Raw genomic sequence first — 14,837 nt, 5'->3', positions numbered from 1 at the left:
GGGAAGATCCGTTGAGCCCAGGAGTTCAAGACCAGCCTGGGCTACATAGGGACACCTCACCCATTCCTACAAAAAATGAAAATATAATTAGCTGGGCATGGTTGTGTGTGCCTGTGGTCCCAGCTACCAGGGAGGTTGAGGTGAAAGGATCACTTGAGCTCTAGAGGACGAGGCTGCAGTGAGCTGTGACTGTGCCATTGAACTCCAGCCTGGACAACAGGGTGAGACTCTGTCTCAAAAACAAACAAACAAACAAAAAACAAAGGGCCAGGCACAGTGGCTCACACCTGTAATCCCAGCACTTTGGGAAGCAGCCAAGACGGGCAGATTTGAGATTAGGAGTTCAAGACCAGCCTGGCCAACATGGAGAAACCCTGTCTCTACTAAAAAATACAAAAACTTAGCCGGTCATGGTGGCTCATGCCTGTAACTACTTGGGAAGCTTAGGCACAAGAGTTGCTTGAGCCAGGGAGGCAGAGGTTGCAAGTTGAAGTAAGCCAAGATCGCGCCACTGTACTCCAGCCTGGGTGACAGAGTGTGACTGTCTAAAAAAAAAAAGAGAGAGAGAGAGAGAGAAGAATATGGTGAATATGATATTCTTGCTCCTGCTGATGGAAGAAGTCAGTTCAGGAGCCCAAGTCTGGGAATCCATACAGGGGCCGGATTACACTGCAAGCAATAATGAATGTAGCTGCCAACATACATCTTATTTCCAACTGAGAAATAAGAAAGCCTCAGAGGGGAAAATTCACTTTCCCAGACTTTTTAGTGGGGTGGAGGGGTAGAATCATTCTCATTTGACCCCCGTACATCTTGACATTTCTACTTATTAGAAATTAAAGTATAAATTAAGAAGCTTACTCTCCCTTCTCAGAATCCCATAGCTTCTCATCTGTAACTTCCTCAAAGCACCTGCCACCTTCTCTTACTACCCTGGAGAGTTGCTGACAGATGCTAATTTATTTTTACTAAATACATTACCTTACCGGAAAGGCTAAACATGCATAATAGATAATACCAGCTACCCTTTGTTGAAAGAGGCTTACAGATGGATGAGGAAACAGTGACCTGCCCAAGTAGCATAACCAAGACCAAAGTCCACCTGACTCACAGCCCAGTGATCTTTTAAGGACACGATCCTGCCTCTTCTATAGAACCATGTAAAAAGCTGAAAAACTTAGAGAAATAAAAGGAGAAATGCAGGCAAATGGTTCTGTAATCCTGCCAGAGGCTAAAAGTCCTTGTAGCAGGACAAATGCAATCCTTTCCAACCTCACAATGCAAACAGATGATAATAGTTGTCAAAAGACAAAAATTACAAGAAATTTAGTTTAAAATCTTAATTGGCTTATATTTCCATTCTAGAATCAGCCAGTGCCTCGTTCTATAAAATAGAATGAGTGCTCTGATTAGCTGAGCTGAGGAGGCTGGCTTTATAGACAGAAAAGGGCTGAAGAAAGCAGAAACACAGAACAAAAAGCGAATTGGTTGTTTCAAAGTTATTTTCCTTGTAAAGGTTAAAGCAGAGAGGACTTCCTCATCATGCCAGCTAAAGCTGGTTTATTTGGGGATTTGGCTATATTAACTGTCTCTCTCTCCTAATTTCTAGGAAAGTCAAATAAGCAACTTAGTTTCAGCCTGGTGGCATGGAACTTCAGCATAAGTGACTCCATATTGGGTTGATCTGTTGGGCATAGTGCAGGGGCTCAGTCCAAACCAATAGCCTCTTATAAATTTTATTTAACATAGTGATAACAACAATATGACTGTGGTAATAATAGAGGCAGCTTACTATGTGCCTGGAACCATTCTAGGGGCTTTACAGTTTTTTAAAAAATGTCCTAAGTTCTTGAAGGCAAGGGACTTTACAAATATTAACTCCTATAATTATTATAATGATATTAAGTGGGTACTATTATTATCCCCACTTTTTAACGAGGCAAGGTTGAGAGGTTAACCAATTTGCCCCAGGCAAGCCCATGAGCACTTACCATGTGCTACAAACTAAGTCCAGAAATTGTACTAAGTATAATTAACTGGTTTAATACTCAGAGCAACTCCAAGATACCTGCTATCATTATCACCACTTTCAGAGGGAGCCACAGAGCTCAAGGCGGCCCGAACCCGGAGCCCGCGCTTAGCCACCAGCTGCGTGGCTGAGGGCAGGGCGAGCTGACCCAGGTTGGGCGCGCGTGGGGCGGGGGCTGGGTAGAGATCTGTTCACTCGAGTTCTCAGCAAGGGCCGTACTGGACGTCGGCTCTGAGTGTGACCAAGGCCCTCGGCTTCTCCAGATCCAGGTGCCCCAGCCCGGGAGCTCCGTGCCAGGGAGCCTCCGAGCATCGCGGGCCGCTACTGCCCCCTGCCGCCGCCCAGGCCCTGCAGGGAGAGCTTGCCCGGAGCAGAGGCGCACGGCTGCCAGGCCTCCGGCAGCTCCCATCCACGACCACCCAGAAACCCCGCAGAGGAAACGGAAGCCGCCGCCCGGCACTTTCTGCACTCCTCTCTCCGCCCTCAGGTCCCTGCGGCCTCCCATCGCCGTCGTCACTTCTCGTGGGCTGGCGGGTAGAGCCCACCGGCTCCCCACCCACCTGGCTCGCGGCCCACGCTCCAAACGCCAGAAGTTGCCATGGTGAAGGACGCGAGAGAAGCGCCGGAACCGGCGCGGACTCCAGGGAGGGCGCAGAGGAGGCCTCGCGGGTCCTTCCTCTACCTGGGCCCAGGCACTTCCGGTCTCGTGGGCGTCGGGGAAAGCTACTTGCAGACTTCGCTGCGGGCCTAGGATCTCCGACAGGAAGGGAAGCGGGGGCTGGAGGACGCAGAGACTCTCCCTGGTCTGCTCGAAGTCCAAGCCTGTAACCTGGCTCGGGTCCTTGTTTTCCAGCCGTCAGTGACCGGCTGCCCGCGGTTGCCATTGTGATGCTGGCCGCGGAGAAGGGCAAGGTCCCGAGTCGCGTGCAGTTGCTCCTCGCCGCCACTTTCCTCCCCCAGGCTGTGGGTAATAGACGTCAAAAGAGATACACCAAGGCGCGACCCAGACTCAGGACCGCCAGCGTGGGGGCTGCTTCAAGCATTGGACACACTTCCTGGGCCCCTCGTGACCGCACCCTCCTGGCCTCACACCGCGGGGTGGGTTTGCATGAGGGTGGGCTGAGCCCTGTCACTGAGCGACACTGACTTTTTCAAGGCCGCCTAGCTTTGGTTACAATGGATGTCTCATACTGAATTTTAATCAGTTTCTTACTGGAGGACATTAATATTTTTTCAATCTTTTGTTATTACAAACAATACTAGAGTAGTGTGGTAATATCCTTGTGTGTACGTGCACACGTGCAACTTTCTCTGTAAATTTCCAGAAGTAAAATTTCTATGTCAAAGGCCAAATGCAATTTTAATTTTCATGAATATGACAAAATTGCTCTTCAAAGACACTAGCAAATTTACATCTCCACCAAAACTGGAGTCCGATAATTTTAATTAGGATTATATCAACGGTGATGAACTGTTGCAAAAGAATTTTCCAGAGCCTTTGCCATTAAACCAATTCTTTGATCAGTTTTTTTAATGCAACATAAATAGTATCCATATTCATTTTTATTTTATAGAAATTGTCTTCACTGATTCTTTTACATATAAGTTTCATGATAAAGATTTTACTTCTTTAAAATTTGTATGTCGAATTTTACTTTGGTTTCCATCATTGTGATATTTCTTATTTCAGGCTCATTTTATTGAAAAGGAAAAAAAAAAGGCAACCCCGACATTCAGAAGCTAGCCGGGCATCATAGGTCCACCATGTTATCCTCCTATTGTACATAGCATCACAAAATAACCTCAGATATGGTTACAGAGAGTATGATAGAGTGAGACATAGCAAATGCAAATCTACTTTGAAATTTTGTCTAAGCACAGACAAAAACACGGTCACTGTGCCACTCACAGAATATCAAACACCCTTCTTGGAGAAAATGAGTGACTGCTAGTCTGCTAGTTCCTTTTTTTTTTTTTTTTTGAGTTGGCGTCTGGCTCTGTCACCCAGTCTGGAGTGCTGGAGTGCAGTGGCATGATCTCGGCTCCCTGCAACCTCTGCCTCCCGGGTTTACGCCATTCTCCTGCCTTAGCCTCCCAAGTAGCTGCGACTACAGGCGCCCGCCACCACGCCCAGCTAATTTTTTGTATTTTTAGTAGAGACGGGGTTTCACCGTGTTAGTCAGGATGGTCTCCATCTCCTGACCTCGTGATCCGCCCGCCTCAGCCTCCCAAAGTGCTGGGATTATAGGCGTGAGCCACTGCGCCCGGCCCGTGCTAACTAGTTTTGTCTTTCTTCTAGTTTGCCTTTTCTATAGATGAGATTTATTGAGATACCCAGGCATGGAATTGGCTCCTGCTTCCTGACCACATGCAATCTAGGGTGAATCCAACTTTCATAGACCCTCCTTAAGTTACCCATAAAAGCTCAAATCCAGTAATAGGTTCTTTATAACACATCCCTTTTCGAAGATACCCCCCATAGTTCTGTAACGGTATGTACTCTCCCTCAATGCAACCCAACGTGTTCAACTACAGGTGTCCTGGTGGTCTTTGGCTAAAAGGCATTGACACTAGCAAGTTCGATTTTCTTTTCTTTCCTCCTTTTTGAGACACAGTCTCACCCTGTCACCCAAGCTAGAGTGCAGTGGCGCCATCACAGCTCACTGCAGCATCAACCTTTGGGCTCAAGCAATCTTCCCATCTTAGCCCCCCAACTAGCTGGGACTACTGGCGTGCACCACCATGTCCGACTGATTTTTATTTTTATTTTATAGAGACAGGCTTTCAATATGTTGCCCAGGCTGGTCTCGAACTCCTGGGCTAAAGGGATCTGCCTGCCTTGGCCTCCCAAAGTGCTGGGATTACAGGCATGATCCACGACACCTGGCTGCCATAATTCCATTTTCTTTGGTAAAATTTTGTGGGTCCAAAAACCTGTCAATGGCAGTCCTCTATAAATGTTCAGTAAGGAGCAAATTTTACGTGGGCAGTTTGTTTTAGTTTGCATTGATTATTTCAACCAGATCTGATTTCCTTGGCTTCTTGTAATTTCCAGTGTTACCTTTAAGATGTGAATCTTCTGAGTTCTTTTCATAACAAACGTCACAGGTGCCATCTTAGCCATTGTCAATTTTATTTTGTAGGATTTGTAAACAAATCCTACAAAAAACGACTACCAGTGATAGTCATTATGAATCAGACAGAAGGTTGATAATTTTTTCATCTGCTTCTTGACTCAAGAACCTTCAGCAGGGCAGTGATGTAGGACCTGGATACATAGCAAAGTAAAAATGGTCTGCTTCAACTGGCAGGCTTATTGTGTGCACCATGCCCTTTACCAGGCACTGGGAACACAGGTCCTGCCGTGAAAGTAATTCACAGTTTAATCAGAGCAATATAGGAGCTGGCTGGCCTCAACTTGCCAGATGGATGAGAATGAAAAGGGCCTTCCAAATGGAGGAAACAGCCAAATGCAATAAGTTTATTTATTCAGTAAATATTTATTGAATACTTACTTTGTGCCAGGAACTGGGCTGAGCACTGGGGATGCAGGAATGAGCATCTTCCATGTGGCCCCTGCTCTCTAGAAGCTGCTGGTCCGGTGGTGGAGATGCGTGTGAAACAGTCGCTCCAGTGACTGCAATGTGTAATAACCACTGCAGAGAAAATTCAGAGTTCTGTGGGAGCCTGGGACAATGGCAACCTGACAAGTGGGGGTCAAGGAGAGCTTCACTGAGAAACTCACTTTTAATATATGTGAAGGATGAGCTGGTGTTTGCCAGACAAAGAGGAGGTTGTTCTTGGCAGAGGACATAATTCATGCCCTGAAGTGGGAGAAGACTTGACCCTTCTCATGGGATGAAAGCAAGCCCGTGTGGCTGGAATGAAGTGGGTTGGAGGAGGCCGTTGGGGTATGAATGAGGTGGACCAATAGCTGATCCTGCAAGGGCTTGTCCACCACCCTAAGTTGTTTGCATCTTAATTTAAAAGCAAGGAGTCAAGGAAGAGTATCAAGATAAGGAGTGGGGTGATTAGATTATAAATGCATTTTACTATGTCTATGGGAGAATGGATTGGGCAGCGGCAGGGGGATGATAAACATCATGGAACCAATTAGAAGGAGAACACTGTAGTTGTTTACAGGAGCAACAATCATAATTGACCAGGTGGCATTCAGAGGAGGGAAGTATCCATTGCAGCGTTGAGGGTGGAAATGAGATTAGAGTGGATTGAGGAGTGTGTGAGGTGAGGAATATCTGTGAAAAATATGAGAAACAACTCAGTTATGGACCAAATTGCACACTCCAAAATTCATCTTAACTCCTAATGATTTTGAATGCAACTGTATTTGGAGATAAGGCCTTTAAAGAGGTAATTAAGGTTGAATGAGGTCATATGGGTAATGACCTCATCCAATATGACTAGTATCCTTCTAAGGATAGAGACACCCAGGGTGCACACAGGGAGGAAAGACCATGCAGGGATACATTGAAAAGATTGCCATCTGCAAGCCAAGGAAAGTGGCCTCAGGAGAAATCAAGCTGCCGACACCTTGATCTTGGATTTCTAGGTTCTAGAACTGTCAGAAAATACATTTCTGTTGTTTAAGCCACTCAGTCTGTGGTATTTTGTTATGGGAGTCCTGGCAGATTAATACGAACCCAAATGTCCACATAATGAACAGTTGGGTCATAAATTATAATGCATCCATATTGTGGGAAAGAGTCTCACCCTAAAATATGCCCATGCAAGTTCAAGATTTCAACTTTAGGAGGAGTTTCATTTTCATTAAATTTCTTTTCTTTGGCTTGTGAGGATTTCACTGCATTAGCAAAGACTGATACTGAGCCTCAGGAGCAGCCTCCACGCTGTCTTCTCTACAGTGACATAGTTGGTGCAGGTTTTAAGTAACAGACTCAGGCATCACTTGCATTGTTTCCTTTGTCTCTCCTATACTGGTCTTTAAAAAATTTTTATAACTTTGAGAATCGTGTGTATTTTGTTTCTGAACTTGTACGGTAACTGTGTGCCATCAGTTGAAATAGTAATTATCTTTTCCATTTATGAAAATTCACCCTATGAATTTTCTTTTTTTTTTTTTTTTTTTTTGAGACGGAGTCTGGCTGTGTCACCCAGGCTGGAGTGCAGTGGCGCGATCTCGGCTCATTGCAAGCTCCGCCTCCCGGGTTTACGCCATTCTCCTGCCTCAGCCTCCCGAGTAGCTGGGACTACAGGCGCCCGCCACCTCGCCCGGCTAGTTTTTTGTATTTTTTAGTAGAGACGGGGTTTCACCGTGTTAGCCAGGATGGTCTCGATCTCCTGACCTCGTGATCCGCCCGTCTCGGCCTCCCAAAGTGCTGGGATTACAGGCTTGAGCCACCGCGCCTGGCCCACCCTATGAATTTTCTTAGGAACAAATTAACCTTGTAATGAGAGGGATGACTGCTGAATTCTATGCAAATATTTAAAGGAATAAGATAGGGAAAAATGAGGTAGAGCTATATATAGTGACATGAAAAGATGCCCAAACCATATGAAGAAAAGAGGTGTATATAGATTATGAAGCTCTTTCTGTTTTTTGAGGTTTTTTATTTTATTATTTATTTATTTATTTATTTATTTGACAAGGTCTCACTCTGACTCCTAGGCTACAGTGAAGTGGTGTGATCATGGCTCACTGCAGCCTAAACCACCTGGGCTCAAGCAATCCTCTTACCTCAGCCTCCCAAGTAGCTGGGACTACAAGCACATGCTACCACGCCCAGCTAATTTTTGTATTTTTTATACAGATGGGATTTTGCCATGTTGGCCAGGCTGGTCTTGAACTCCTGGCTTTAAGTGATCTGTACACCTTGACCTCCCAAAGTGCTGGGATTATAGGCTTAAGCCACTCTGCCCAGCTCTCTTTTTGTTTTCTGATACATATAACTATTTGTTAGTAGATGCTTAGGGGAAAAAATCTGGAAACATATACAGCCAATTTTAAAGTATTGTAAAAATCGTATCATTTAAGGATCTAGATTTTGCCAAATGAACCGTGTTGATGAGTTGATAACCTCCTATAGCAGGGAAACTGTAGCACATGGTAATACACTGAAGGCCAAGAAGTCAGTGAGAGAGCCATGGACTACCACTTTGACGCTCCCATGCTTACCACCCATGACACATGACCCAGAGTGACCTTTGGGGTCAGGCCACGTAGCAAACACTAGTAAAACTTAGTATTTCTCCTAGTTTCAAATAAACATAACCATGAATATAAATCCTAATATTTTCCCATCTCAATGGATCATCTTGTGCCCTATGTGCCCTGCTTGAGCGAACACTGATATTTCTATAACTCTACAGACAGAGCACTCTACAAATGGATTGGCAGGTGATTCATTAGCATAGTATGTATATGCAATCAGAATACAATTTTGTGTATAAAACATCCACTGTGTATGATTGAGGGAACACAACTATTCTGAGAAGGGAAGCACCAACACCATCAGGTATTTGTTTTCTGAGAAAGGAGGAAGATAGACTTTGATGATCTCTAGGATGGCTTCCCACTGACTCTCTAAAACCCCTGGACCTCTCTAAGCCACTGAGGAAGCAGTTGAAGTGGCTGTAGTGGAATGAAGTGGTCTCTTTAAAGAAAATTGTATCCAGAGTGACTGTTAACCAGTGTGATACATGACAGTCTTTGAAATAAATGTCTTTAAAGTCATTCAGTGTGATTCTGTGTAGCTCTTCCACACTGAAGATGTTCTGCTTCATAAAAACTTAAATTTAATAATAGAATTTAATAACTATCCCCTTATGATACATCAAATATTAGTTTTCAGACTTTTAGCTACTTCTCCTAGAGGCAGAGTTTCCATAAAGAAGTCTCAGCTAAATGCTAAGCACTGTTACCAAGTGGAGAAATGAAGATTGAACATCGCCAAAGCAATTGTGCACATTTTTGGAAAATAATTTTATTTGTCAGAATGAAATTCACAGCCCTTTTAAGCAAAAAGTAGGCACATGATCAAAATGGCATTGAATTAGAAAAAGAAGTTAATCAAGCAATCTTTATTGAAGCCGTCTGTGCTAGGGTTCGTGAAGGAAGCATTGTAATCCTGGCTGACATTTATCATGACATTTATTGTATCTTGTGCCAGGCGGAGCCAGATCAAAAGGTGGGTTATCTGTGCAGCTGCCCAAAGCACTAACCCATAAGCAGCACTGAAATGTCAAGGGAACAAATGGGAAATGGGTGCCAGTTACCTGAGCATTTCACAGGATTCCTTCAGAGTTGGCAAACTTAGTGGTTTCACTCCCACCAATGTAGGCAGCACATTCAAGTGATGTGACAGGGAATAGGGGTATGTTGGGGAAGTGGGTGAGGTCAGGACTTTCAAGCTGGGACTACCCGAAGGTGAAGGAGGAGCCAGCACGTGGGGACATCAGGTACAGGGACAGTGGTGCAGACAACCCCATCCCAGGTGATGAGGGGCTAGAGCACAGGGAACCTGGGAGAGAGGCGCCAGTGAGGTCGGAAGGTAGTCGGAAGCCACAGGAAAGAATTTAATATTATCTGAGCTGTGATGGGAAAGCACTGACGTTTTCAACAGGGAAGTGGCATGAGGTGACTCACCTTTGAAAGGACGCATTTGGCTGACCGCTGGAGAACGGCTTCAAGAAGGCAAGAGTAGAGGCAGAGAGTGGATAATGAGAGGCCATGGAGGTGAGAACTGAGGGTGATGGACTTGGGATGACACTTCTTGTTAGAGCCAGCAGGATTGGCTGAATACAATAGTTGCTTCCTAACTGGGCAGGGCTGGGCTGGGGCTTCCACGCTCAGTCTCCTACACTGCAGCCTCCTGGCAGCAGCCAGAGGGATTTTTCTAAAATATAAATCAGAATGTTACCTTAAAACCTTCAAGTGAAATAACCTAAATGGTTCCCAATAGGGAACTGGGTAAATAAATAACAGTATCTTAGGCAATGCAATACCATGCAGTCAAGATAAACAAATGACCACGCAAACACTCTACCAATACCACCACAAATGCTCCCCAAGACAAGAATTGAAAACACAGAGTGTGAATATTATGCTACCATTTGTAAAAGAAAAAGGGAGGATGCGTGTGTGTGCACGTTTAATTTTATGTGTGTGTAAATCTCTGTAAGAAAACACAAGAACCTTTTACCTAAATGGTTTCCAGGCAGAGGATCTGGACAGGAAGGGGATAGGGTGGGAGGGAGACTGTCTGCCTTTGGTACTCTTGAGTTTTGAATCCTATGACTCTAAATAGTCATATTATCTGTTAAACAATAAGTCAAATTAAAATTTTTACATGAATTTGGCCGGGCGTGGTGGATCATGTTTGTAATCCCAGCACTTTGGGAGGCCAAGGCAGGAGCATTACTTGAGGTCAGGAGTTCAAGACCAGCCTGGCCAACATGGTGAAACCGCATTTCTACTAAAAACACAAAATTATCCGGGTGTGGTGGCACGCACCTGTAATCTCAGCTACCAGGGAGACTGAGACAGGAAAATCGCTTGAACCTGGGAGGTGAAGGCTGCAGTGAGCCAAGATGATACCACTGTATTCCAACCTGGGTGACACAGCCAGATTCTGTCCCCAACCCCCCACAAAACTTTTTTACATTAATTAAACAAATAACTAACTTATCTCACTTCCTGTCTTCACTTAACAGAAAATCTAGTCTCCTCAGCTACAAGACCTCATAACTCAGCCTGCCCATCTCTGCCTTCACCCTCTAGCACTTTCTCATCCATGAGTCTGCAGGAAATGCCACAGTCAGCCTCAACGCTCTCTTCTATTGCAGGCTCCAGGCAGAATTCCACCCAAGTATCTGTTTATTCCAGATTCTCAGAGGTCCAGCCTTTCTTATGCGATGCTAAGTTGGAGTACTTGGTGAATCATTGTATGAGTTTTCTCCTAACTGTGTTCCAGCCACACCAGCCTCCTCTTGATCCTCAACATGGCGAGCTTAGTTCCTTCTGAGGAGTTTTGCTCTTGCAGAGAGGAGGTCTGTACTTTAACCTCTCAGGATAGCCCTGTATGGCTCTGCTCAGAAGTCACTTCCTCAGAGAGGACTTTCCCAACCACGATTTAAATTTGCTACCCCTCACCTCCATTATTGAAAACCCATGTTCCAGCCAGGCGTGGTGGCTCAAGCCTGTAATCCCAACACTTTGGGAGGCTGAGGCGGGTGGATCACTTGAGGCCAGGAGTTTGAGACCAGTGTGGCCAGCATAGCAAAACCCTGTCTACAAAAATTAGCTGGGCATGGTGGTGCATGCCTGTAGTCCCAGCTACTCAGGAGGCTGAGGTAGGAGAATTACTTGAACCCAGGAGGCAGAGGTTGCAGTGAGCTCAGATTGGACCACTGCCTGGGTAACCGTCAGACCTTGTCTCAAAAAAGAAAAGAAAAGAAAACCCATGTTCTACTGTCTTCACAGCAATCGCCCTATCTGAAATTATGTCATTTACTTGCTTATTTATTGTATGTCTTCCCACTATGCTCAGCTGTCACCATCCTCTCGATGCCTGGAATGGTGCCAGGCTCATACTAGACAGCACATACTTGTTAATGAATGAATATTTTTCTCTTTTTACTTCAATCTCTTGGTGGTCCCTACTGTCATAATATTTTTAATGGCTCTCATTGTATTATCTTATAGTGTATAGGGACAGCATACAGACTACCGTTTTCATCCTGGCTTTGCTTCTTTTTAGATCTGTGACCTTGGGCAAGTCATGAACCTCACTGGATTTTGTAAAGATTGAAAAAAGATGCAAGGAATAAAGAGCTGGTTCTGAAAAGCCTCAGTGTGAACAGGACGAATGGGAAGGACTGCTGCCCATTTCAGGATGAGAAGATGGGTCTAGTCAGGGCACGTGACCCACCCAAGGTCACGTAACCTGGGGCGCAGAGGTCTCCACTTCCTGGACTTCCGACTTCACGCTCTGTGTGTGATTGTTGGTGTTTGCTCCTTATCATTTCTAATCCTACAAGAGCCCCCGCCTCTCCTCCACTGGGAATGGAGTCTATGTTTATGATAAACAAATAACCCTCATTACTGGGAATTGGTAGTTTGTCTTTTGATTTTCTTCTTGTAAATGAGCGATATGTCTGGGCCTGGAAAACAGTACACAGAATTTCTAGACAATATCATGAAATTAAATGCTGTGACACACTGACTTAGGGAAGCTGTTCATCTCGCCTTTTCTTAAAACGAATGAAACGGTTGATCAGCTTTGCCTCTGCGTATTTATTTGTTATAACTGATAGAAACACTAACATTTGGAGCCAGAGAATTGAACCTGTATTCTAATCTAAGTGCCTAAATACAAAGTCGTTTTCCAGACATCGTGTTCATATTTTATTTTCTCAATTTAGACTGTAGCCCGCAGGAATAAGGGCTGGGTTTGTAATGACCTGGAGGAGGTTGTGAATCTCTGAAATTTGACAACAGATGTCACTAGCACCACATTGCTCACAGAGCATCACGCTACCTGACATTTCAGAATTCATACATTTTCTTTGGCATAATAAAACATTTTTAAGAAAATGCAGCAGCTTATTGTAAAAAATGTCTGCCTCCTGTGCCAGGCACTAACACCATGTCTGACCTCATTTATCCCTGCAATGGCTTTAGGAAGTCATCACAGAATCCCCATTTTATAGGGAGGGAAACCGAGGCTTAGAATGGCCTAGTATTGCCTAAGGTCATGCAGAGAATGACCCATGTCTATTTGTCTCCAAAGCTGTGTTCTTCCCATGCTATCTTTGATTAAAGTCCAGCATCGCTATAAACAGCCCCCAAAGTGTGCCATCCTTGGAGAGTGTCTACCTTGCAGCCGTCCATCTGAGCCAATTAGAGCTACTCAAATTAGGAGTGTCACACTGAAGCAGATGAATAGAGGCGGAGTGGGCTGAAATACAGAATTTAATCGAGCAAAATGATGGCACAGAAGTTCCCGGAAGCAGAATCCCAATAGGCCCCCTAGCCTGCAGCTCCCTGAAGCGAAGTCACTGACATTTGAAAAGCTTGCTCCTTAACAAATTATGCATCCCATTTTCTTCTTCCACCTCCTCCCTGTGAAGCAGCAATCAGCTTTGTCATTCATTCTTCAGGAAACTAGCCAGGATACGCCAGGGAGAGTGCAACTGAGAACTTAAGATGTCTCTTTCTTGAAAAATCTGGGAACAAAGAAGCTGTAGTTGTGCTTTTGACTCATGTCACTTTTCAATACGGTGTGGAGAGTGGGTTCATCACACCACCAAAGCCCACGTGAGGTTGGGGATGGAAGAGTGGGAGGCATGGAGGTCATTCTTGGTGTTTGCGGCGGAAGGGGAGCATTACCATTTACTATTCTCTACCTGTGGGTCAAGTGCCTTACACATGTGCTCCCATTTGATCCTATGGCCCTGCTAAATAGCTGTGTGTGCCCTTCCCATTTCAAGGATGGAGAATGAGAGGCTGAGAGGTCGCATGACTTAGTCAGGACCCAGAGTCTGGATTTAAAGCAAGTCCCCCTGACTGAAACCATCTCATTCTGCTGTGAATCCCCATCCTTTGTGTTACCAGTGCCAGCCCCTCCTCCATGCCCTTCTACACAGTAGATCACTAGAGATGTGACTCCCACATCCAAGCTCTGATCTAGGCTGGGCAACCATGGATGGCCACGCCATCCCTCTGATCCTCAGTTTCCAATGATAAAAGTCAAATGTTGGTTGTTAAAGGCTCAAATCAGACATGGTCTATTCAACATCGTTGCTGGAGCTCCTGCCTTGGGTTGGGCATCCGTGCCAGGCATAGAGGAGCAGAGAGTCTTACACTTGTTCGTCGGGGGCTAGCTGATGTTTTGCAATCTATAAAGCACCATCCAAAAGTAAGTTACTATGAAGTGAATATCGTTCAGGGGTCCAGATGCGATTTTGGTGCAGAGTGTCTCTGCTGCCCACTTCTTGTTGGGACTGCTTTCTTTCCTTAGGCAAAGGACTTCTGCCTGTTTATTAATCAGTTCATCATCCATAGATTCATTCATTCATTCATGTCATTTCTCCTATATCCAACATTTAGCATTAACAGCTTACACGCTAAAACTAACTTCAAAAGAGTAATTACTGTTCAAACACAAAGAAAGGATGCTTTTTCTCATGAAGGTACTTACAACAGGAAGCTGCAGGTGTAAAGTTTCTCTGTGATTCTGTTTCCTCCATTAACCCAGCTCTGTTCCCCACATAGGGCTCCTCACTCCACAGGTATTAATAATCAGCGAAGGAAAGAAGAGAGAGAATAGGGCCATGTTTGACAAATGGGAATCCAGGACAGCTGAGCCCACTGGAGTCGTCTGGGTGACTCTGAGGCCGATTCTGGTAGAGCAGAGAAAGTGTCTAGTGCGGACTTGGCCCTCTGGAGGAGACAGAGCCACCGGGATCCCACAGCTACGTGGTGGAGCTTTCCCGGCATGCCAGGGATGGGGCAGAGGGCTGATGGCTCCATGCACCAGGGCATCTGCACCCTTCCTTCCATTAGTATGTGAGGCTCCACTGGCTCCCAGCAAAGTACTTTGCTCAGGGCCCCACTGGCGCTGAGTAATACAAACCCGAACTGCAAGGTGATTCACACCCAGACTCATTTAACTCCACTCTGCTCTCTAGCCCTACTCTGCATAAAAATCACCCAGAGGCAATGGTTTAAAAAAAAATGCAGAATCCAGAGCCTCATCTGCTCCCTCAGTTTAGGATCCTGCAGATCTGGGCTGGGGAGCAGAAATCCGCTTTTTTTTTTTTTTTTTTT

General features: G+C 45.2%; 1 protein-coding gene across 1 annotated transcript in view; it reads right to left on the bottom strand.

The window, feature by feature from the left end:
• The window catches only part of LOC112632491, a 43,228-nt gene that overhangs the window by 3,087 nt on the left and 25,304 nt on the right, over nucleotides 1–14,837 (bottom strand). Inside the window, exon 3 of the mRNA XM_025398147.1 lies at nucleotides 2,538–2,858. Coding sequence (XP_025253932.1) covers nucleotides 2,538–2,858 — 321 coding nt within the window. The remainder of the gene's footprint in view (nucleotides 1–2,537; nucleotides 2,859–14,837) is intronic.

This window comes from Theropithecus gelada, chromosome 10 (assembly GCF_003255815.1).
Source record: "Theropithecus gelada isolate Dixy chromosome 10, Tgel_1.0, whole genome shotgun sequence".
In the NCBI taxonomy this organism is placed as follows: Eukaryota; Metazoa; Chordata; class Mammalia; order Primates; family Cercopithecidae; genus Theropithecus; species Theropithecus gelada.
Note: the sequence above shows the minus strand (reverse complement) of the source record. Positions and strands in the feature narration are given on the sequence as shown.